At 38.9% G+C, this 20,949-nt stretch overlaps 2 protein-coding genes across 4 annotated transcripts in view; both read left to right on the top strand.

Annotated features, from left to right (window-relative positions):
* usp40 (ubiquitin specific peptidase 40) overlaps window positions 1–20,949 on the top strand; it is a 72,105-nt gene that overhangs the window by 15,394 nt on the left and 35,762 nt on the right. The window contains exons 10-31 of one of the 3 annotated variants that reach the window (XM_061896110.1): window positions 140–310; window positions 389–524; window positions 603–684; window positions 3,375–3,546; window positions 3,624–3,702; window positions 3,779–3,849; window positions 3,932–4,314; window positions 4,394–4,535; window positions 4,601–4,649; window positions 6,356–6,409; window positions 6,583–6,671; window positions 6,755–6,841; window positions 8,960–8,996; window positions 9,075–9,139; window positions 9,289–9,363; window positions 10,016–10,171; window positions 10,262–10,380; window positions 10,471–10,536; window positions 14,058–14,271; window positions 14,356–14,451; window positions 14,535–14,626; window positions 15,080–15,178. In XM_061896110.1, coding sequence (XP_061752094.1) covers window positions 140–310; window positions 389–524; window positions 603–684; window positions 3,375–3,546; window positions 3,624–3,702; window positions 3,779–3,849; window positions 3,932–4,314; window positions 4,394–4,535; window positions 4,601–4,649; window positions 6,356–6,409; window positions 6,583–6,671; window positions 6,755–6,841; window positions 8,960–8,996; window positions 9,075–9,139; window positions 9,289–9,363; window positions 10,016–10,171; window positions 10,262–10,380; window positions 10,471–10,536; window positions 14,058–14,271; window positions 14,356–14,451; window positions 14,535–14,626; window positions 15,080–15,178 — 2,534 coding nt within the window. Of the gene's footprint in view, window positions 1–139; window positions 311–388; window positions 525–602; window positions 685–3,374; window positions 3,547–3,617; window positions 3,703–3,778; window positions 3,850–3,931; window positions 4,315–4,393; window positions 4,536–4,600; window positions 4,650–6,355; window positions 6,410–6,582; window positions 6,672–6,754; window positions 6,842–8,959; window positions 8,997–9,074; window positions 9,140–9,288; window positions 9,364–10,015; window positions 10,172–10,261; window positions 10,381–10,470; window positions 10,537–14,057; window positions 14,272–14,355; window positions 14,452–14,534; window positions 14,627–15,079; window positions 16,145–20,949 lie in introns of those variants that run through there. The other 2 variants (XM_061896109.1, XM_061896111.1) reach the window with 2 other exon arrangements.
* Window positions 16,564–18,634, top strand: LOC133550072 (fatty acid-binding protein, brain-like). Its single transcript, XM_061896112.1, has 4 exons — window positions 16,564–16,722; window positions 17,168–17,340; window positions 17,411–17,512; window positions 18,475–18,634. Exons 1-4 carry the CDS (start codon window positions 16,650–16,652, stop codon window positions 18,523–18,525), a joined length of 399 nt encoding a protein of 132 aa, XP_061752096.1. The 5' UTR covers window positions 16,564–16,649; the 3' UTR covers window positions 18,526–18,634.

Raw genomic sequence — 20,949 nt, 5'->3', positions numbered from 1 at the left:
TCAAGGAATTTAATTTCACTCAACTTTGCCTATCTGAGCTGTGTCGCAGTGACCCACCAAATGCAACAGATGGGAGCTCTGTTACTTTACCTCCTCTTTACAGTACTGGACTAAACTGCTTTCTTTTTCTATGAATCAGTTCCTACAGTCACACAATGAGGTTTTCATGATGGTATCCAACGGTACTCGCGTGGCACTGAAGGCAAACCCGCCTAGCCCGATCATGAGCGAGCCCCCCGCACAAGTAGATCCCTCCACGAATGCTTGCCCAGATAGTGTCGCTGTTGATGGACCAAAGCCTGAGCCAGAGGTGTGCAAAATGCATGACTTTAATCTTGCATGAAGAGTTTTGAAGCGAATGGCTCATGTGCATCTTCTGTATCTTCAGGGTGACCACTGGTTTGACTTAAATGACTCCGCTGTGGCCTCCATCAGAGTGTCGGACATAGAGAAGCAGTTCCAGGGCAAAGAAAGTGCCTACATGCTGTTCTACAGAAAAACACAGCTCTGCCGGCCCAGTGAAGGTAACGGACTCATGCTGACCAGTGATATAGATATGGAGTACATAGCACGGACTATCCTTTCTCTGTCTTCCTGTGCAGCGCTCCGCTGTCCTGAATACAAAGTTCCTCATCACCTCATACAGATGGCAGAGACTGAGAACATCAAACTGCAGCAGATGCGGTACAGAATCACATTTTATAACTACAGCAGAGCCACGTCGACTTGTGGTTCGACATTCAAACCCCTGCATATTCTGGATTTTTTCTGTCTGCTTTAAATTGGAAATACTGCAATTTTTAGGGTAACTTAAATAGAAAAGGCATATGACGGCACTATCTGCAGGAGAAAAGAATGCTGCTGTTATTGGTCTAGCGCTGTCTGACAAGTCAATTTACTAAACGTATTCGAGCAGGAAGACGCTTTGATAAGGCGTGATGGTGTGTAACTGCACATTTTTAAAGTAAAACAACGTATGACTAATTGTTTATAATATGCAAAACTGGATCGGTTTTAATATCTGAAAGATACAGTTGTTGCTCGATTATTTCAGCTAAATGGTTTAAGGCCTGACCACGGTAAATTAATTTCCATTAAGAAGGATTATTATATTTTATTTATAATTTTTTATATTTTTATAGTTGGAGCATAAACTATTTATAACCCTTATAAATGTTTCCTTCACATAATTAGAGCCTTCTAAACATTAAATAGCACTGATATAGTCACTTTTTTTTAACCTAACATAATAACCTTGAGTGTGTTCTACTGTAGAATACAGTGGGGCAAAAAGTATTTAGTCAGCCACTGATTGTGCAAGTTCTCCCACTTAAAATGATTACAGAGGTCTGTAATTTTTATCATAGGTACACTTCAACTGTGAGAGACAGAATGTGCAAAAAATCCAGGAATTCACATTGTAGGAATTTTAAAGAATTTATTTGTAAATTATTGTGGAAAATAAGTATTTGGTCAACCATTCAAAGCTCTCACTGATGGAAGAAGGTTTTGGCTCAAAATCTCACGATACATGGCCCCTTTGATTCTTTCCTTAACACGGATCAATCGTCCCGTCCCCTTAGCAGAAAAACAGCCCTAAAGCATGATGTTTCCACCACCATGCTTCACAGTAGGTGTGGTGTTCTTGGGATGCAACTCAGTATTCTTCTTCCTCCAAACACGACGAGTTGAGTTTATACCAAAAAGTTCTATTTTGGTTTCATCTGACCACATGACATTCTCCCAATCCTCTGCTGTATCATCCATGTATCCATTTTGGTATAAACTCAACTCGTTGTGTTTGGAGGAAGAAGAATACTGAGTTGCATCCCAAGAAGACCATACCTACTGTGAAGCATGGGGGTGGAAACATCATGCTTTGGGGCTGTTTTTCTGCTAAGGGTACAGGATGATTGATCCGTGTTAAGGAAAGAATGAATGGGGCCTTGTATCCTGAAATTTTGAGCCAAAACCTCCTTCCATCAGTGAGAGCTTTGAATGGTTGACCAAATACTTATTTTCCACCATAATTTACAAATAAATTCTTTAAAATTCCTACAATGTGAATTCCTGGATTCTTTTTCACATTGTGTCTCTCACAGTTGAAGTGTACCTATGATGAAAATTACAGACCTCTGTCATCATTTTAAGTGGGAGAACTTGCACAATCAGTGGCTGACTAAATACTTTTTTGCCCCACTGTGCATTACTTACCGTTAGCCCAGAGGATCCTCCAAGCATCTTTGCTATAGCTGTCACCCGACCACTACAATGTGGAAATACTTTGTTGCATTGTGGGCAATTCCTCTGGGCTTTAATGTGCTGAAACCACGGCTATCTGTTGTTCTGCGAAAATTTGGTCAGATTGACAGTCACAGCTATGACCATTGTGTTGTTAGCATTGCGTGCCCTCCGTTGTCATTCAACATCGCTCCTGCAAATGCTTACCAATGTCATGTAGAGCTGATGCTGTGAAAGATTAAATGAATCAACAAAGTTAATATTTACTTAGAATTGCCCGGACAGCAGCTGATAGCAGTCTTGTTATGATTAAGTACTGCGCCGAGTCACATTGAGTCCTGATGCATTTTGCGTCTCGCAGCCAGGTTGAAGCAGGTGTTAAAGATTAAAGTTCATCGAAACGTTTTCTGCTCAACGTTGGTCAACTTGATTGTCGTTAAGATTAGCCGCCAGGTTGTTGTTGGCTGCGTTTGCCCTTAACTGGACGTTCCGCTTAGTGAATATTTTTATCGATTGCCATAGTAAAATATGGTACAAAATATAAGTATTGACTTAACACTTAATTTATTTATTTTTTAAAATGTACTTTAAAAAATCTGCAATGTATTTGATATGGAATATTTGAAGCATGATGTTGCAAAGGGCGACTGTATATTATAGGGTTGAGAGCTGGTTTGTCCAACCTGCGGCACGGGGGCCTTTTTTGGCCTGTTCTGAAAATAAATTATTTTATTAATAATGAGGTATATTAAATATATACAACAATTAGCTTGGTCACGTATAACATAAAACATATAATATATTTTTTTCAAATAACATTCTGATGTACATTAAATTGGTTTTAGCATTTCTAATGTGCAAAATGTATCAAAGTAGCCCCCACATTTGTTCTTCAATATGCGACCCTCTGTAGAAAATGTTTAGACACCCCTGGTTTAGATGATCAAAAATAAGCATTTTAGGGCTTTTTAGGCTGTGTAAGGTTCTTGGAATGTAACCACTTGGAACAAGTAGCAGGGATTTACTGTATCATGACCATCTATGTACCGTAAAACCTTAGCAATACAGAAACTCATTACTGTGCACTCACAAGTTGTTAATGCCTTTAAGTGCTCTAAATGTTTCCATCACAGGACGGAGTATGATGCCAGTAATAACAGCGTTGAGCTTCGTCTCCACCTGGCGTCCTCTTACAGGCTAATAAATGGAGCTCTGCAGCCTCTCAGCAAAGAGCCCAATGTAGCTGCCACACTCGCGTTTGATCGCAGAAAGACTATTGGAGACTTGCGGTTGGCTATATATCAGGTACTATCATTTGAATAAATACTTGATGTCCATAAACAGGCAGAGGTATAAGCAATACACGTTTCTGTTAGGAACAGGAGTTATGGGAAGGAGACATGGCTCTGACTGTGGCCAAGATGCTTCCAGCAGGCCTCCACCTGTACAATACTCTCACAGGTTGGACAGTAAACAGAATATATCTGCTTTTGATTTGATGACATTTTTTTGTAACGTATATTTTTACCTGTTGTAGATGACAATGTCTCGCTGTACAGTGCTGGCCTCCGTGCAAACTGTGATTTATTTGTTTGGAATGGCCGAGAGGTAAGAAGCTGGCAAAAGACACTGGCAGCTTCCTAGCTCTGTTGCAGCATGACGTTAAAACTACACACTCGAATCTTCTCAGGTATGTGGTGCAGGTGTCCTAACCGGAGCAGAGTGGGAACCGGTGTTGCTAACAGTCGTCCGACCTTTTGGAGACCAGGAGGGGGAGGAGTTTGAAGAGGCCACAGGCAGTGTGGACAGCGGCGGGCTGAAAAAGGAGGCCAGAGCGTTTCCAGGCGGCGTCACCCTTGGGGAGTTGCGGGAGGCCCTGGGCCAGCCTGCCGAGAGTCTGCTGTGTCAGGAGCGCTCGGTGGCTAAAGTAGGAGAGCTTGGGGCGGGCGAGGGGGGCGGTGCTAGCGGATGGCGAGTGTTCCCCCCTAATGACATGCAGCGGACTCTAAAGGAGCTGTTGCTGAAAGATGGAGACGCTCTATTGGTGCTGGAGCCGCAGTCATTAGAAAGCAGGTGTAGCACGTGTCTGTTATTAAGTTAATAATGGCAGTGTTTTATTTTTTTTAAACCCCGCCCCGTCTTTTTCGTTCAGCATGTTCACGCTGAACGGAGACGTGATCACCGTGACAACGCCATCAGACTGTCGCTGGCTCCAAGTGGAGTTTCGACCACATGGCGGCGGAGGAGGCGATGCAAATGAGAGGATAGTCAAGGTTCCTGCAGCAGGAAATATGGTCGGTCACTTTGGCACTTTTGTTTTTGTTTACTGTTGCTGATGTTTCGTTGTGTGCGTCTGCAGCTGCTGTGTGACGTGAAGCAGAGGGCCATAGAGGAGCTGCAACTCCCAGGTAAAAATCCCAGTTTACAACAACTCACAATCGATTCTTGATTCAACGTGATTCTCAAAAAACAGTTTACATGTTACAAAAGCTCATACTGGCTGTTGTCAAAAACTAACTTTTAAAAATCGATTCTTAAAAATGTTAAATCGATCCACAATCAAAATGGCGATTTTGATGTCAATCTATTTTTTTCTGGCAAACCGATTATTATTGTTATTAAACCATTCTGTTTTAAACAACTTTTTGTCTTGCTTCTCCCTATTCTATGATGGTGTATCAATGTTAAAATTAATCACATTTCAAACAAATAATTTTGTATTATCAGGTAAATGCATTGAAAAGCCTTTGTAATAATAAATATTGCAAATACAATATTTGTATTTATATTTCAATGTATGTTTATTTTACCATTTATAATGTATATATATATATATATATATATATATATATATATATATATATATATATATATCATGTTAGACCCGCTCGACATCCATTGCTTTCCTCCTCTCTAAGGTTCTCATAGTCATCATTGTCACCGACGTCCCACTGGGTCATTATTGTCACCAATGTCCCACTGGGTGTGAGTTTTCCTACCGAGGATGTCGTGGTGGTTTGTGCAGCCCTTTGAGACACTAGTGATTTAGGGCTATATAAGTAAACATTGATTGATTGATTAATTTTTTTATCCATCCATCTTCTTTCGCTTATCTGAGGTCGGGTCGCAGGGGCAGCAGCCTAAGAAGGGAAGTTTAGTTTTTTTATTCTATCAAAATATTTGAAATTACTAATGTAAATTCATATATATTAACATATAATTCCTGTTTTTTTTTGTTTTTTTATCATTTTCTTTTTGAGAATAAAAAAAAAGTTTAATTCATATATTCAGAAACCTGCATCAAAATCACTCTTAAAATATTTTTATTAAATGACATTTAATGCACACTATATCTTTAAACTGATAGATACAATGTCGTTATAAAAATGTGATAGCTTCCACAATACTGGATATTTGCACTAAAGAAGTTCAAATTTCAGGTCAGAAAAGCCAACGCAATGCATTGTGGGTCTTGCTAGACCCTGAATAGCTTATTTGGCTGAACACAAAACTCTGTTTTTCAGTTCAAAACTTGGCATGAATGTGCCGCATCATTCTCTGCCACAATCGAATCGTAGTCATGATCGTATTCCAAAATGTTTCGCCTATATAAAAACTGACTCCGTTAACGATTGGTATAAATGAAACGTTCGGCAGCTTGCTTAAATCTTGTTTATTAATTGGATGTGTTCATTTGTTTTAGTTCCACCAATTGTACTTATCTGGGCAGTTGCGTACCCTTTCAAGCTCTGTAGGATTGTTCTAAATTTAAAGTTAAAGTACCAATGATTGTCACACAAACACAAGGTGTGGTGAGATTATCCTCTGCATTTGACCCATCACCCTCACACCCCTTGGGAGGTGAGGGGAGCAGTGAGCAGCAGCGGTGGCCACGCCCGGGAATCATTTATGTGATTTAACCCCCAATTCCAACCCTTGATGCTGAGTGCCAAACAGGGAGGTAATGGGTCCCGTTTTTATAGTCTTTGGTATGGTCCCCTATACTGCTCACACCCACTAGAGGCATATTAGCGTAAGATATCGAAATTACAATGATATGCAGGCCAAGAAACGGCAAAACATTTTTTAAATGGTGTCCCTCTAACCTCACCAGATGCACAGTACTGTCTGAGGCAGGTGGACAGCGCAGGGAAACTCCTTCCTCCAGGTATTCTATTTGAAGTGCACACAGGCTGGAAATTCCCTCCCCCTTGCTCCTCCTATCACCCTCTAATTTTGGCCCCTCATTAAACTCTTAAAAACTACACCTTCCTTGTAATTTCCTACCTTTTGGGCTCATGGGACTTTTTTTAACGTCCCCCCCTCTGGTTGTTTGAACAGTGTGCGAGGAGCTGAGCGTGCGGGACGCGGGCGTACGACTCATGTCCACCGTGATTCTTTGTCTGGGATGCGCCCCTCAGGCCTCGCAGGTTTGTTGTATTATTTTTATGTGAACTCCAGCACAGGTGCATCATCAATCATGTGTCTCAAAGGTAAACACTGTTTACTGCAGCTTTTCCTGCACTTCTCTGTGGGTGCAGCGCCCTCTGCTGGAATAGAGATGGACATAATTGTAAAGCGGACTTGCACTGTTAAAGAGGTAAGTAAATACTATTTGTTTTGTGAGAATTGTTGACTTCCAATGTTTAAAAAAAAATTGTTATCATTTATACTGTGCATTTAATTTGTTTCTTTATGTATATATATGTGTGTATATATATATATATATATATATATATATATATATATACACATATTGTATATATATATATATATATATATATATATATATACTGTATATATACTGTATATATATAATAAATCAGTGACGTGCGGTCAGGGGAGGTAGATTTTGTTCTGTGTTCATGCAAAGAAATAAATATATATAATGATAAAATAATTTTAATTGTTTGGTTTTAATTTTCATTTAGCTTCACCAATTTGGATGATTTTTTCCTTCAAAATCGCTGAATTTTCGCAATCCCTCGTAAACTTCTATGTCTGCCGTGCCGTCAGAGCGCGTTCTTGTCTGGTGTGTTGCTGAGTGTTCAAAGCGGCAGGGAAAAAAGTCTGAGGTGAGGGAAACAGTTCTTGTGTTTCACGATAGGGGCGCTCTTAATCAGAGTCATAAGGTGGCGTAAGCGAGTCAAGTGCCGCAGCGAGTAACAGGTTTTGTGTGTTGGTTGAGCCATCAAAACGGCAGAGAAAAAAGTCTGAGGTGAGGCAAACAGTTCTCGTGCCTCACGATAGAGTCGGGCGCTCATGATCCTAGACATACGGTGGCCTCAGCGAGTAAGTGTCGCAGCGACTTATTTTTTCTGTCTCGTGCACCCTGACTTTCAAGATGGATGACTACATTTCTGCACTTAAACAGTTTTCTAAAGTGGACTTTCAAGCGAATCAGGAGATAATTACTAAAGGAAGACCAACGCCGGAGCTGAATGGTTTGTTTCAATCAGCAGGACGGAAAGTTACTCGCTCTTTCCAAACGGAGTGGTATACGTGAAAAGACTGGCTTTGTTGATTTTCTGCAAGTAACCGCATTTTCTGCTTTCCTTGCCTTCTTTTTTCAACCTGTGGAACTGTGTGGACTCAAATGGGATTTTGTGACTTAAAGAATTTGCAAAGAAGCCTCACCAAACGAGCGGTCGGCCGCTCATATTCAAGGCTAGTTTGCGCAAAAAACGTTTGGGATGACGAGGATATACTTGGCTTTGGATGAACAGCGGCGACTCAACATCAGTGTCCACAATGCTAAGGTAAAAGAGAACCAAGAGATTTTAGAATATGTCATCAATGCGACCTGCTTCCTCGCCAAACAGCAGCTAGCATTTTGTGGAAATTGTGAGAGTAGGAGCTCTGCTAATCGCGGCAACTATGTTGAACTCTTACAAGACTTTTAAAACTGAAGGAAGTGGAGGACTTTTACCAGAAAGTGACAGATATTTTTATCCAGAAGGACTGGCGCATGGACTTCATTTATAAGTAAAGGTGAGACGGCGATAACATTATTTTTGTTTCGTTTTTAATGAAATGCACATTTTGTGGGCGACAGTTTGTATGTGTAAAGAATGCAGAAATGAAACATAACCCGTTAACTGCTGCCAATCAAATGGCAAATAATCTGTGCAGGGCGCATACTGTATATTTGTAAATGTGATTCTAATTACATCACCGCCTCACCACCTATAAACCTCACCGCACGTCACTGTTGTGTGCGTATATATATATATATATATATATATATATATATATGTATATATATATATATATATTAAAAATAATAATTTTTAATTTATATGTTTTTTGTTGTTTTATTAATGATCATAATTTTACTTTAATACTAATTTCCAATAAAATGTGTTAACTTCTGTCTCCAGCAAAAACTATTTTATTATTATACACGGAAGTGTAAAACTTAGTTAAGCATGCACTGTATAACTAAATCTGAAATAAAATAAAACTACTCAATTTTTGAAGACACCTGACTGACCTTTGCAAAGCGATCCTGTTTCCTTGTGGATTTCATAGTGTTAAGGCAATTTTCTTAGTTTATTTGCCTGATAAAAAGATGTGTATGCCATTAGTATTTAATTTTACTGTATGTACTGACACCTATGGTTATGAGTACTCTTTTACCATCAGTGCCATCACAAAAAAGCAAACCACTTTTCAGCAAACATGAAGCATTTCATTTCTTTTTTTGCTTTACTTGCAGTGTCTACACGCAATGCTGGATGCCGTTGGACTCGAAGGTAAGCCATATTTCATTTAATAGCAGTATTAAATATACATTTACAACTGCTAAAGTCTGACTTTAAATGTTTTTGCAGGCACCTGTTGGCACTTGAGGAGGCTTGATTGGTGCGAAGAGGTGGGAGAGGCACTGCTTGACGAGGTGGGTTGTCTTAATCAAGTATTGCTGCTGATTAGGTGTAATTTCACACTATTTTTAGCCATTTTCATATTTTAAAAGCAGCGCAGCCTTATTTGAACGTGTGCATCCTTCAATATTGTCCTCATGGCAACAACACGTTTCCTCCTCAGAATGCTTTCTTGTCCGCTTTGAACATAAACAATGGAGAGATGTTAGTCGTCGCAGAAGGACAACTTCCTCCAAAGGTAGCTCCACCTTTCTATATTGTTTATGGTTGTATTTTGCTGTCACTCAGATGGTAGGGCGACCGTCCAGAAACTTGAAGGTTCCTGGTTTCTTGGGCATGACATTTCACCCACCTTGCTCCTACTGCCAGCCGCACTGGTATTAATGTAGCTTACCATCACCAGTGTGTATCTATAATAGGTTTCTACATGTAAAATGCATGTCTTTGGAAGTGGGAGGAAGCCGGAGTACCCTGAGGGAACCCACGCATTCACGGGGAGAACATGCAAACTCCACACAGAAAGATCCCGAGCCTGGATTTGAACCCAGGACTGCAGGAACTTCGTATTGTGAGGCAGACGCACTAACCCCTCTGCCACCGTGAAGCCCTACCAATGACATGCACCTGGGGATAGGTTAATTGGCAACACTAAATTGGCCCTAGTGTGTGAATGTGAGTGTGAATGTTGTCTATCTGTGTTGGCCCTGCGATGAGGTGGCGACTTGTCCAGGGTGTACCCCGCCTTCCGCCCGATTGTAGCTGAGATAGGCGCCCGCGACCCCGAAAGGGAATAAGCGGTAGAAAATGGATGGATGTAAAATGCTTTATTTCACTAGAGAAAAAGAGCTATATAGTTGTAATTGATTTTACTTCACTTTTTTTGCAATCAGGGTTTTGTTAAGCTGTCCATGTGGCTCCATCTGGATGCGACGAGCAAGTTGACCAACAAGATCCACGCAGAGGAACACACGGCGGCGCTTCAGCTCACGAGTGTGGGACAAGTGGAGATATGTATGGAAGCCTCTCTGGAGGATCTCAAAACTCAGGTACAGTGGAATTATGGTATTCTTTTGACCTGCAATGGCTCTGATTTGTTATAAAGTTGTGGGTTTTTTTGGGGGGTTTCTTGTCAACAGGTGTTGACACTTCCTGCTCTCCAGAACATGTGTGTACCTGCCGCCAGCTTCTTGCGCTTGTGGGAAATGGTGGGACGGACACCAACTCGCATCCTCAGAGGACACCAAGTCACACTCAGGCATGCAGCTCCTTTTCTTCACTGGTGCTTTATACTTGTTCTTTTTATTGATGTGTAATAACAACAGAATCACTTTGTTTCCTCCATCAGGAAGCTAAAGCTAAGTAGCAGCACAGATCTTTGCATTCAGCAGCTGCTGAAGGAGGAAGATCTTGGGTGAGTCAGCTTAAATGTTTATGTTGCACTTTCAGGAATTGAAGAGGGTTTTAAAATTTTGGTTTAGTTTTAATACTTTAGATGTACTTTTAAGATCAGACAGGTTCCTATTAAATAATGACAGAGCTCTTTATATGCAGTTTTACCGTAAAACCTATTCTTCCTGTTCTGCCACTGGCAGGAATACATGGCAAAACTTCCAACATGATCGCAGTGGCTCCTGTGGCACACAGCATCTATGTTTGTCTTGTGAGGTAGAGATACTGAGTTTGAATCCTGGTCGCAGTTGATTTTGGAAGGTTTATAAATGTATGTTTTGATGATGTAAAATTTTTTATTCATCCAAAATGATTGAACAATTTCTTTCCAAATAATTAGTTTTAGTGCAAAACATGCATCAAATTAAATTCAATTTTGGTTAAAAGAAAAACAGAAATTGTTTTACATAAATAAAATACTTAAAAATGTGTAAAGGGGAGAGGGGCCTTTCAAGTAAAATTGAGTTTAGGGACCCAAATTATAACCTGACTCTCGCCAGATCCTTGTATTTCGCTGAGCTCCACACAAGGATCTGTGCTCGAAGGCAATGCAAACTCCTTCAAGATAGCAAAAAATAATGAACCAATCAGGATCGCCGGGCGGGATTTCATAGATGTGACGTAGTGCCGAAGTGACTGTTGGATTCAAACAACAATGGCGGCACGCAGCGAGGAGTCGTGTGCTGACATATTTTCTTTGCACAAGCGACATCGATCGTCTACTGACATTGCTGCATTGTTTCAGTAAAAGTTCTCTAACTTTTTGCTCTGTCATTATCAAATATGTCGGCTGTTGTGTTTTGGATTTCCCAGCGTCACGGGTTGATTTCGATGTGAATAGTTGAAGTAGCACGTCATTCAAGATAACGGACAAGTGGTTTATCCAATCACATACAGTGAAATACATCTCCTACTAAGAAGTCCCAGATTTTTGTGTGGAGCTCAGCGAACTACAACGATCTGGCGAGGATCCGCTTACCCAAATTAGCCTGTTACTGACATCTAGTGACCAGTGTATAGTACTACATACCACAAAAAAAAACGATACACCATAGATTTTTGAGGCAAAATCGAATAAATCCTATTCGACTATAAAAATACTTGGTCAAAGATAGTCCTAATAATTGCAATTCATATGTTGTCAACCAATCCTATGCATTTGTTTTTTTATTTATTTATATAGGATAAATATGAATATGACTTCTTTGTAGATTTGTCTTTTCATTCTACATTTCCAAAAATGTTTATATTAGGGGTCACCAACGTGGTGCCCGTAACGACCAGAAAATAGCTCAAATAGCAGCACTTACCAGTGAGCTGCCTCTATTTTATAAATTGTATTTATTTACTAGCAAGCTGGTCTCGCTTTGCTCGACATTTTTAGTTCTAAGAGAGACAAAACTCATATAGAATTTGAAAATATTTTAAAGACTTGGTCTTCACTTGTTTGAATAAATTCATTTATTTTTTTACTTTGCTTCTTATAACTTTCAGAGAGAAAATTTTAGAGTAAAAATACAACCTTAAAAATTATTTTAGGATTTTTAGACACATATACCTTTTTACCTTTTAAATTCCTTCCTCTTCTTTCCTGACAGTTTAAATCAATGTTCAAGTAAATTTTTGTTTTTTATTGAAAAGAATAATAAATACATTTTTATTTCATTCTTCGTTTTAGCTTCTGTTTTTTCGACGAAGAATATTTGTGAAATATTTTTTCAAACTTGATTATGATTAAAATTCAAAAAAATTATTCTGGCAAATCTAGAAAATCTTTAGAATCAAATTTAAATTTTATTTCAAAGTCTTTTGAATTTCTTTTAAAAATTTTGTTTTGGAAAATCTAGAAGAAATTATGATTTTTCTTTGTTAGAAATATAGCTTGGTCCAATTTGTTATATATTATAACAAAGTGCAGATTGGATTTTAACCTATTTAAAACATGCCATCAAAATTCTAAAATAATCTTAATCAGGAAAAATTACTAATGATGTTCCATAAAAAATGTTTTTAATTTTTTCCAAAAAGATTTGAATTAGCTAGTCTTTCTCTTCATTTTTTTCGGTTGAATTCTGAATTTTAAAGACTCGAAATTAAAGATAAACTATGTTTCAAAATAAAATGTTTTTTGTTTGTGTGTTTTCTCCTCTTTTAAACCGTTCAATTAAGTGTTTTTTTCATCATTTATTCTCTACAAAAAACCTTTCATAAAAGGAAAAAAAATGTACGACGGAATGACGGACAGAAATACTAATTGTTTTTATATATACAGATTTATTTATTAAAGGTAAATTGAGCAAATTGGCTATTTGTGGCAATTTTTTTAAGTGTGTATCAAACTGGTAGCCCTTTGCATTAATCAGTACCCAAGAAGTAGCTCCTAGTTTTAAAAAGGTTGGTGACCCCTGGTTTATATTATCGAAATGGTAAAAAAAAACTAAATATGTTGTTCGTATTATTATTTTTGATTGAATTGATATGAATTATGTATGTATGTATGTATGTGTGTGTGTGTGTGTGTGTGTGTGTGTGTGTGTGTGTGTGTGTGTGTGTGTGTGTGTGTGTGTGTGTGTGTGTATATATATGTATATATATATATATATATATATATATATATATATATATAATTGCAGTTGGGTAGCACGGTGCTACAGGGGTTAGTGCGTGTGCCTCGCAATACTGCGTGGGTTCCCTCCGGGTACTCTGGCTTCCTCCCACCTGCAAAGACATGCACCTGGGGATAGGTTGATTGGCAACACTAAAACTGGCCCTGGTGCAGTGGTTCTCAAACTTTTTTTGTCATTCCCCACTTTGGACAAGGGGGAGTTTTCAAGCCCCACCTGCCCCCATCACCACAACAGAACGCTAATGCCAAGCTTAACATTTTCAAATTTATTGAACATCAAGTAATATTCAAGTCAGGGTTTCCCACACATTCATTTATTTGTGGCGGCTCGCCACGAAAGAATTACGGCCGCCACAAATAAAAAATCAAAACATTTTTTGGCTTTTGACTCGCTTGACCGCTCATAAAAGCAGTGGGACTCTGTCAGTGAATGGAGCTTGTAGTTATATATTACATGTGAATATGATATAAATATGTATATAAATATTTACATAAAGTGTTGTAATTATATTCCAACTCCGCGTTCTTCTTGGTCATTGCCGCCGCAAGAATATAATAATAAAAATTTTTTTTTAAGTGAAACTCCCTCCCGTTCTTCGCGCCCCACCTGTCATGTCTCTATTCCCTAGTGTGTGAATGTGAGTGTGAATGTTGACTGTCTATCTGTGTTGGCCCTGTGATGAGGCGGCGACTTCTCGAGGGTGTACTCCGCCTTCCGCCCGAATGCAGCTGAGATAGGCTCCAGCACCCCCCGCAACCCTGAAAGGGACAAGCGATAGAAAATGGATGAATCATTAGTTACCTTCTTCTCGTGTTCTACAGAGTAAGGTTAATGATATATTTTTACAATTCCATAGTCCCAAGGAGATACTGCTGAATGTTAAAATGGGTATACCAGGCGAGCGGTCCTACTACTCTACAGAGGAGCTGATTTGGGACGTGTCACGGGACTCGTCGCCTCGCAGCCTACGCACTTGTGTGGCTACACGCTATGGCTTATCTCCTGACGCTCTGCTGCTGGCTAAACAGCATCCAGACAAACATGTCTGGGAGGAAATCATCTCCAGCTGGGTGAGACTAGAACAATGTTAGTTTTACCTGTATAGTATCAGAAATATTGATGGTTTCATCAAAGTCTTGTTTTTTTGTATTCAGAACCAGCAACTATCCAAGAAGAAGAAGAAGAAAAAAACTGAATCACTTTTAGGAGCACCGTTTCATCTTAAAGATGGTGACGTAATTGGTGTTAAGGTAATAGAAATTTAAAAGAAAATGTTGATTGGGGCATTCCTGTTTGAAATAAAACATTTAATTTTTGTTTTGTCGATTTACAGAACCTTTTGATTGACAACAAGGACTTCTACACGCAGGAGGACGAACAAGCCCAGCAGAGGCTTAGAGAGCAAACAGAACAACGAAGGAAAGGGTGCGACACGTTGACTTTAGCTCTTTTCACACAGCCTTTCTTTGCAGTTTTACTGTTTTTTTTCTCGTGTCTATTCTGCCAATCCTTGTCAATAAGCGATAGAAACAAAATTATCTAGAAGTGAAGTGAGGCGGGGATTTTTGGGCCTTCACTGTAGTATCAAAGCCGTAACAGAGGCGACAATGCCTGTGTGAAAGGGGTATTACATTCAACACCTTACACTCATATCTACCACCCTGTTATGTTGAAAGCTATTGTCGTTCACTGCCATGTATTTGCTTGACAGCTGTGGTAATATCCCGCTGTCACTGTTCTGTGTGAAAAGCACAGAGAAGTTCATGCTAGCTCTACTTCTCCGTAACTGATGCGTCGATTTTGAACTTTGTGCCAAAGATGCTTGTTTTGAACTTTTAATCATGACCTTTATGCTTATTATTTTTATGATTGGAATAGAGAGCAGGCTGATGGAGATTCGTACAAGGCCGGAGGAGACGAGAAGACTAAATCGAAAAAGCCAGAAGTGGCGCTGTCAATCAATGTTGGCGTCTTCAGGTAGCACGACACTGCCTCTGGAGCTTGGACATGTCTCTACTACCTGTAACCTACACGCACACACAGTCAGGTGCCATGTTGCATTTGGGACAATCCTTTGGGCATCCGGTGGCCATTGTCCCCTCCCCCAAATACTACACTTTATAATCTGTACTTATTCCTAAATCTTTACTGTTATTAATATCATGGATATCAATCGCTTGTTTTCTCTTTTTTTTTTTTTTATGTCATGCTGACCCTCAGGAAAAAAGAACTTGTTAGGCTGAATGCAGTACCTTGTTTCATGTTTTTAAGAGCCTACAGGGATGATATCCAAAAAGATCAGGGTGACTTTTGTTAACCAGCCAATGTGGACTTACAACTTTAGTTCTATCATTATAATCTTCCTGCTAGTGATGGATGATGATGTAATTACGCACCATTGAATATTAAAGGGGGAGATAAGGGCCTTTTACATTGATTTGTATCCTCCCTACCTCACAATTTTTGCCTCTCAGTCTACCTCTGCTTTCCCCCTTTTTACTACACGGAACAACACATTGAGAAGCAGCAAAAACAAAAATCTGATTCACTTGGGTTAAATAATCAAATTGTGCAATTTGAGAACAAAACTCATTTTTATAACCTTAATGACAGTTAATGCACAGATATGTGTGAAAAGACCTTGTATTTAATATTGGGGATTGAAATGTTTTTGCATGCACTTGGTGTGAATTTCTAGTAATATTAAATACAAATGAGGTTTGTTTTGAAGCTCCATTTGAATAATCCGGCATCAATTAGGCTGGCAATTATTTGTTTTTGTTTTTATTTTTTATTTTTCTGTTTCCCCATACATTTAAAAGTATGGTATTTGATTGTGTATGTTTATTCATTTAACCTTTTACTGTCATAAAATACATTTGTGTCAAATTTAACCCCCCAAAACAAATATTTTAACAACAATAAATATGTACTCTATTGTCACTCCTGTCAAGGTTTTTGATAAAAGTGTGCATATTTAGTTTAGTTTAATGCTTGCAATTGTAAAGTCATCGATTTAATGCTTATTTGAGTTAGAATTAGCGCACATCACCCTGTTGGAATAATAACCAACCATCTCAAATTAATCAATATGTGAATGGGTACCCAATTCAGTCCATTTAAGAAAATAGTCGGCAATTTAATTTTTTAAGTGTTTAGTCTATTTTATACGGGGAAATCTCAGTTATAATCGTTACCTTGTTAAATACAGTAACCATCTGCACTTGTAAATTATTCCTTACTACCCATCGAGTCATTTTAGTATTTTCTGATTGTTTATTTCTGGCCAATCGGAGGCGACGAAGGTTCCACCAATCAGCTTCCTCGCTGCCGCTTGAGCGCCCGCCTCCTCGCCGGAGTATTTATTTTGGCCAAACCGCACGCGTGGAATTACTCGAGAGAGACGAGAGGTTGTTTTGCGGCCTGGAAAACATTTAAAAGTGCAAATATGGTGGATGCGTTTTGTGCTAAGTGGAGACTGGTCGACAGCAAGAACTTTGATGACTACATGAAGGCGGTTGGTAAGTTTTTTTTTGTTTTTTTTTATTTTATTAAGAAGTATCGCTGAGTATGCATGCATTACTGTGCAGTTCATTTTGACGTCGTTACTATGCTCAGGATATAATTTGCAAATATTATTTTTTAAATAACAGTCCTGAAAAAACGATTTTTTTTGACACAGTGCCATTTTGAAATAATTCCATCCATTCATTTTTTACCGCTTGTCCCTTTTTGGGGTCGCGGGTGGCGCTGGTGCCTATCTCAGCTACAATCGGGCGGAAGGTGGTGTACACCCTGGACAAGTCGCCAACACAGACAACATTTATAGGACCAATTCTAGTGTTGCCAATCAACCTATCACGGGGAGAACATGCAAACTCCACACAGAAAGATCCCTACCTTTGTATTGTGAGGCAGATGCACTAACCCCTCTACCACCGTGCTGCCCTTTTGAAATAATTGTAGGTGTTGATTTTGCTACGAGACAAGTGGGCAACCTGACCAAACCCACTGTGGTGATCAGCAAGGATGGAGACAAAGTGGTGGTGAAGACGCTCAGCACCTTCCGGAACACTGAGATCTCCTCTAAACTTGGAGAGGAGTTTGACGAGGTCACAGCTGATGACCGAAAAGTCAAAGTAAGCCTTCCTTTTTTTTTTTAATTTATTGATATGCATAATACATTAACATCTTGTTTTTTTTCAACAGTCTATTTTCACTATGGAGGGTGATAAATTTGTGCATGTGCAGAAGTGGGACGGAAAAGAGAGCAAATTTGAGCGAGAGATAAAAGATGGAAATATGGTGATGGTGAGTTTATGCAATATTATTGCATTGTTTCTAACTTACAGTGGGGCAAAAAAGTATTTAGTCAGCCAGCGATTGTGCAAGTTCTCCCACTTAAAATGATGACAGAGGTCTGTAATTTTCATCATAGGTACACTTCAACTGTGAGAGACAGAATGTGAAAGCTCTCATTGATGGAAGGAGGTTTTGGCTAGAAAATCTCACGATACATGGCCCCATTCATTCTTTCCCTAACACGGAATACCCGTCCTGTTCCCTTAGCAGGAAAAACAGCCCCAAAGCATGATGTTTCCACCCCCATGCTTCACAGTAGGTATGGTGTTCTTGGGATGCAACTCAGTATTCTTCTTTCTCCAAACACGACGAGTTGAGTTTGTACCAAAAAGTTCTATTTTGGTTTCATCTGACCACATGACATTCTCCAAATCCTCTGCTGTATCATCCATGTATCCATTTTGGTATAAACTCAACTCGTCGTGTTTGGAGGAAGAAGAATACTGAGTTGCATCCCAAGAACACCACACCTACTGTGAAGCATGGTGGTGGAAACATCATGTTTTGGGGCTGTTTTTCTGCTAAGGGGACAGGACGATTGATCCGTGTTAAGGAAAGAATGAATGGGGCCATGTATCGTGAGATTTGGAGCCAAAACCTCCTTCCATCAGTGAGAGCTTTGAATGGTTGACCAAAGACTTATTTTCCACCATAATTTACAAATAAATTCTTTAAAATTCCTACAATGTGAATTCCTGGATTGTTTTTTTCACATTCTGTCTCTCACAGTTGAAGTGTACCTATGATGAAAATTACAGACCTCTGTCATCATTTTAAGTGGGAGAACTTGCACAATCGGTGGCTGACTAAATGCTTTTTTGCCCCACTGTATGTCTATAAATGTGCAGAATAAAACACCTGCCAGTTTTATATGCATGTCATCTATAGCGTCTTCTACTGTGTCTCCCCAGACTTTGACCTGCCAGGGCGTCCAGGCTGTTCGCACGTATGAAAAGGCATAATTTTTAGAGGATTCTGTTTTTAATGTTGTGTAATTTGCACTAATATGATGAACATTGTAGCCTTATATCGTAGAAAAAAAGCCTCAAATAAATGATTACTGTTTGTGTATATGGAATTTGTACACTTGACAAGAACAGGGTGGTCCCTGTAACCTCCTCTTCCCGGGCACTTGCATGACATGACATGACATGGGCTGACATGGGCTGATGTCACCGCCAGCTTGCAGGAGGGATAATCAGATTTAGGCTGGCAGTGTCATTGCAACATTCGATCGGCGCGGGCCAACCCTGGCAGTGCATGGCGTGACACGTAATAGTCGCGGCTGCCAATACTCGCCCCTGCTTAGTCATGCACTGTTTTTGTCTTTGTGCATCCCAAAATGAGCCTGCGTGTGCGCAATGAACATGTGCCAACTCGAGTGGAAGTAGGCGTAAATGTGTCCTGTGTGCTGCTGTTTAGTTTAGTATTGCTGCTGGCGCTAATCTTCCCAAAGGAGCGGTGAAGTTTCCTTTGTTGGAATCTGTGTCAGCAGCACAGCTAAGTGACCTCAAGTAACCCCTCTCTGACCTCAAAGGACAATCATTTAGATCACGGGTGTCAAACTTTTTTTTTTTTTTTTTATTGAGGCCACGTCGCAGTTATGGTTGCCCTCAGAGGGCCGCTTTTACAGTGAGTAATATATGAATATACATGTTTTTGTATATATATATATATATATTAGGGGTGTGGGAAAAAATCGATTCGAATACGTTGTGCGATTCAGAATTGATTCTCAATTTTTTTTTAAATCTTTTTTTTCTTTTTTTTTTTTAAAATCAATCCAACAAACCACTACACAGCAATACCATAACAAAGCAATCCAATTCCAAAACCAAACCTGACCCAGCAACACTCAGAACCGCAATAAACAGAGCAATTGAGAGGAGACACAAACACGACACAGAACAAACCAAAAGTAGTGAAACAAAAATGAATATTATCAACAACAGTATCAATATTAGTTATAATTTCAGCATAGCAGTGATTAAAAATCCCTCATTGACATTATCATTAGACATTTATACAAATAATAAAAAAGAACAATAGTGTCACAGTGGCTTACACTTGCATCGCATCTCATAAGCTTGACAACACACTGTGTCCAATATTTTCACAAAGATAAAATAAGTCATATTTTTGGTTCGTTTAATAGTTAAAACAAATTTACATCATTGCAATCAGTTGATAAAACATTGTCCTTTACAATTATAAAAGGTTTTTAAAAAAATATCTACTACTCTGCTTGCAAGTCAGCTGACTGGGGTAGATCCTGCTGAAATCCTATGTATGGAATGAATACAGAATAGTTTTGAATCGGAAAAATCGAGAATGGAATCGAATCGAAAAAAAAAAAAGATATATTATCAAATTATGACCCCAAGAATCGATATTGAATCGAATCGTGGGACACCCAAAGATTCGCAGCCCTAATATATATACATATATTTCATCCATCCCTTTTGGCATTAACAATATTTTTTTGCATAAGCTGCAAAATATATTAAAATTTTACTTGAAAAAAACGGCCGCTCAGTCAACTGGATTTTACAGTAAAAGCAGAGGGTTTTTTACAGCATTATAAAAAAAATTGAATAAATAGAATGGAATGGAGAAACAATACCACTGTTTTTAGCAGTAAAATTTAAGCAACAGCTGGAAGTTTTGTTTTTTTGTTTTTGTTACCGTACAATCTTGTTTTAATGGTTTTTTCGGTTTGTTTTTTAATGTTTCAGTGGCTTACTGTATATGGGAAAAAACAGGTACCAAAGTAGATTTTACGGTAAAAAACTCAAGTCGGCAGAATTTAACGGTAAAATATATTGGCAATTTTACAGTCTACAATTTGATTGATAATTGATTTTGAAATCATAAGCCATGCAGATATTTAAGTGCAGTATTTATCTTTATTTTAGCAAAAAAATATTTTTGGAATACATGATATATTTTGATTTTGATATTGAATTTTAAAAGATTTGCAATTGCAACACTAAATTGGCCTTAGTGTGTGAATATGAGTGTGAAGGTTGTCTGTCTATCTGTGTTGGCTCTGTGATGAGGTGGCGACTTGTCCAGGGTGTACCCCGCCTTCTGCCCGACTGCAGCTAAGAGGCTCCAGCACCCCCTGCGAGCCTGAAAGGGACAAGTGGTAGAAAATGGATGGATGGATGCAATTGCATGGAGTACATAATTTTTAGTGTCAAAAGGGAAAAAAGCTAATATATTTAGTAAGAAAAGATTAAGCATTTTATAAACGCATATTATTTCCAGGCTTTTGTGGGGCCACATAAAAATTTGGCCCCCGGGCCTTGAGTTTGACACCTGTGATTTAGATCGTCTTCAGTGGAAAGCACTGCTGTCAAATAAAAAATATTTGCGGTTTTTAA

The sequence above is a fragment of the Nerophis ophidion genome, linkage group LG03, assembly GCF_033978795.1.
Source record: "Nerophis ophidion isolate RoL-2023_Sa linkage group LG03, RoL_Noph_v1.0, whole genome shotgun sequence".
Taxonomy (NCBI): domain Eukaryota; kingdom Metazoa; phylum Chordata; class Actinopteri; order Syngnathiformes; family Syngnathidae; genus Nerophis; species Nerophis ophidion.
This window is presented reverse-complemented; position numbering and strand designations above follow the sequence as displayed.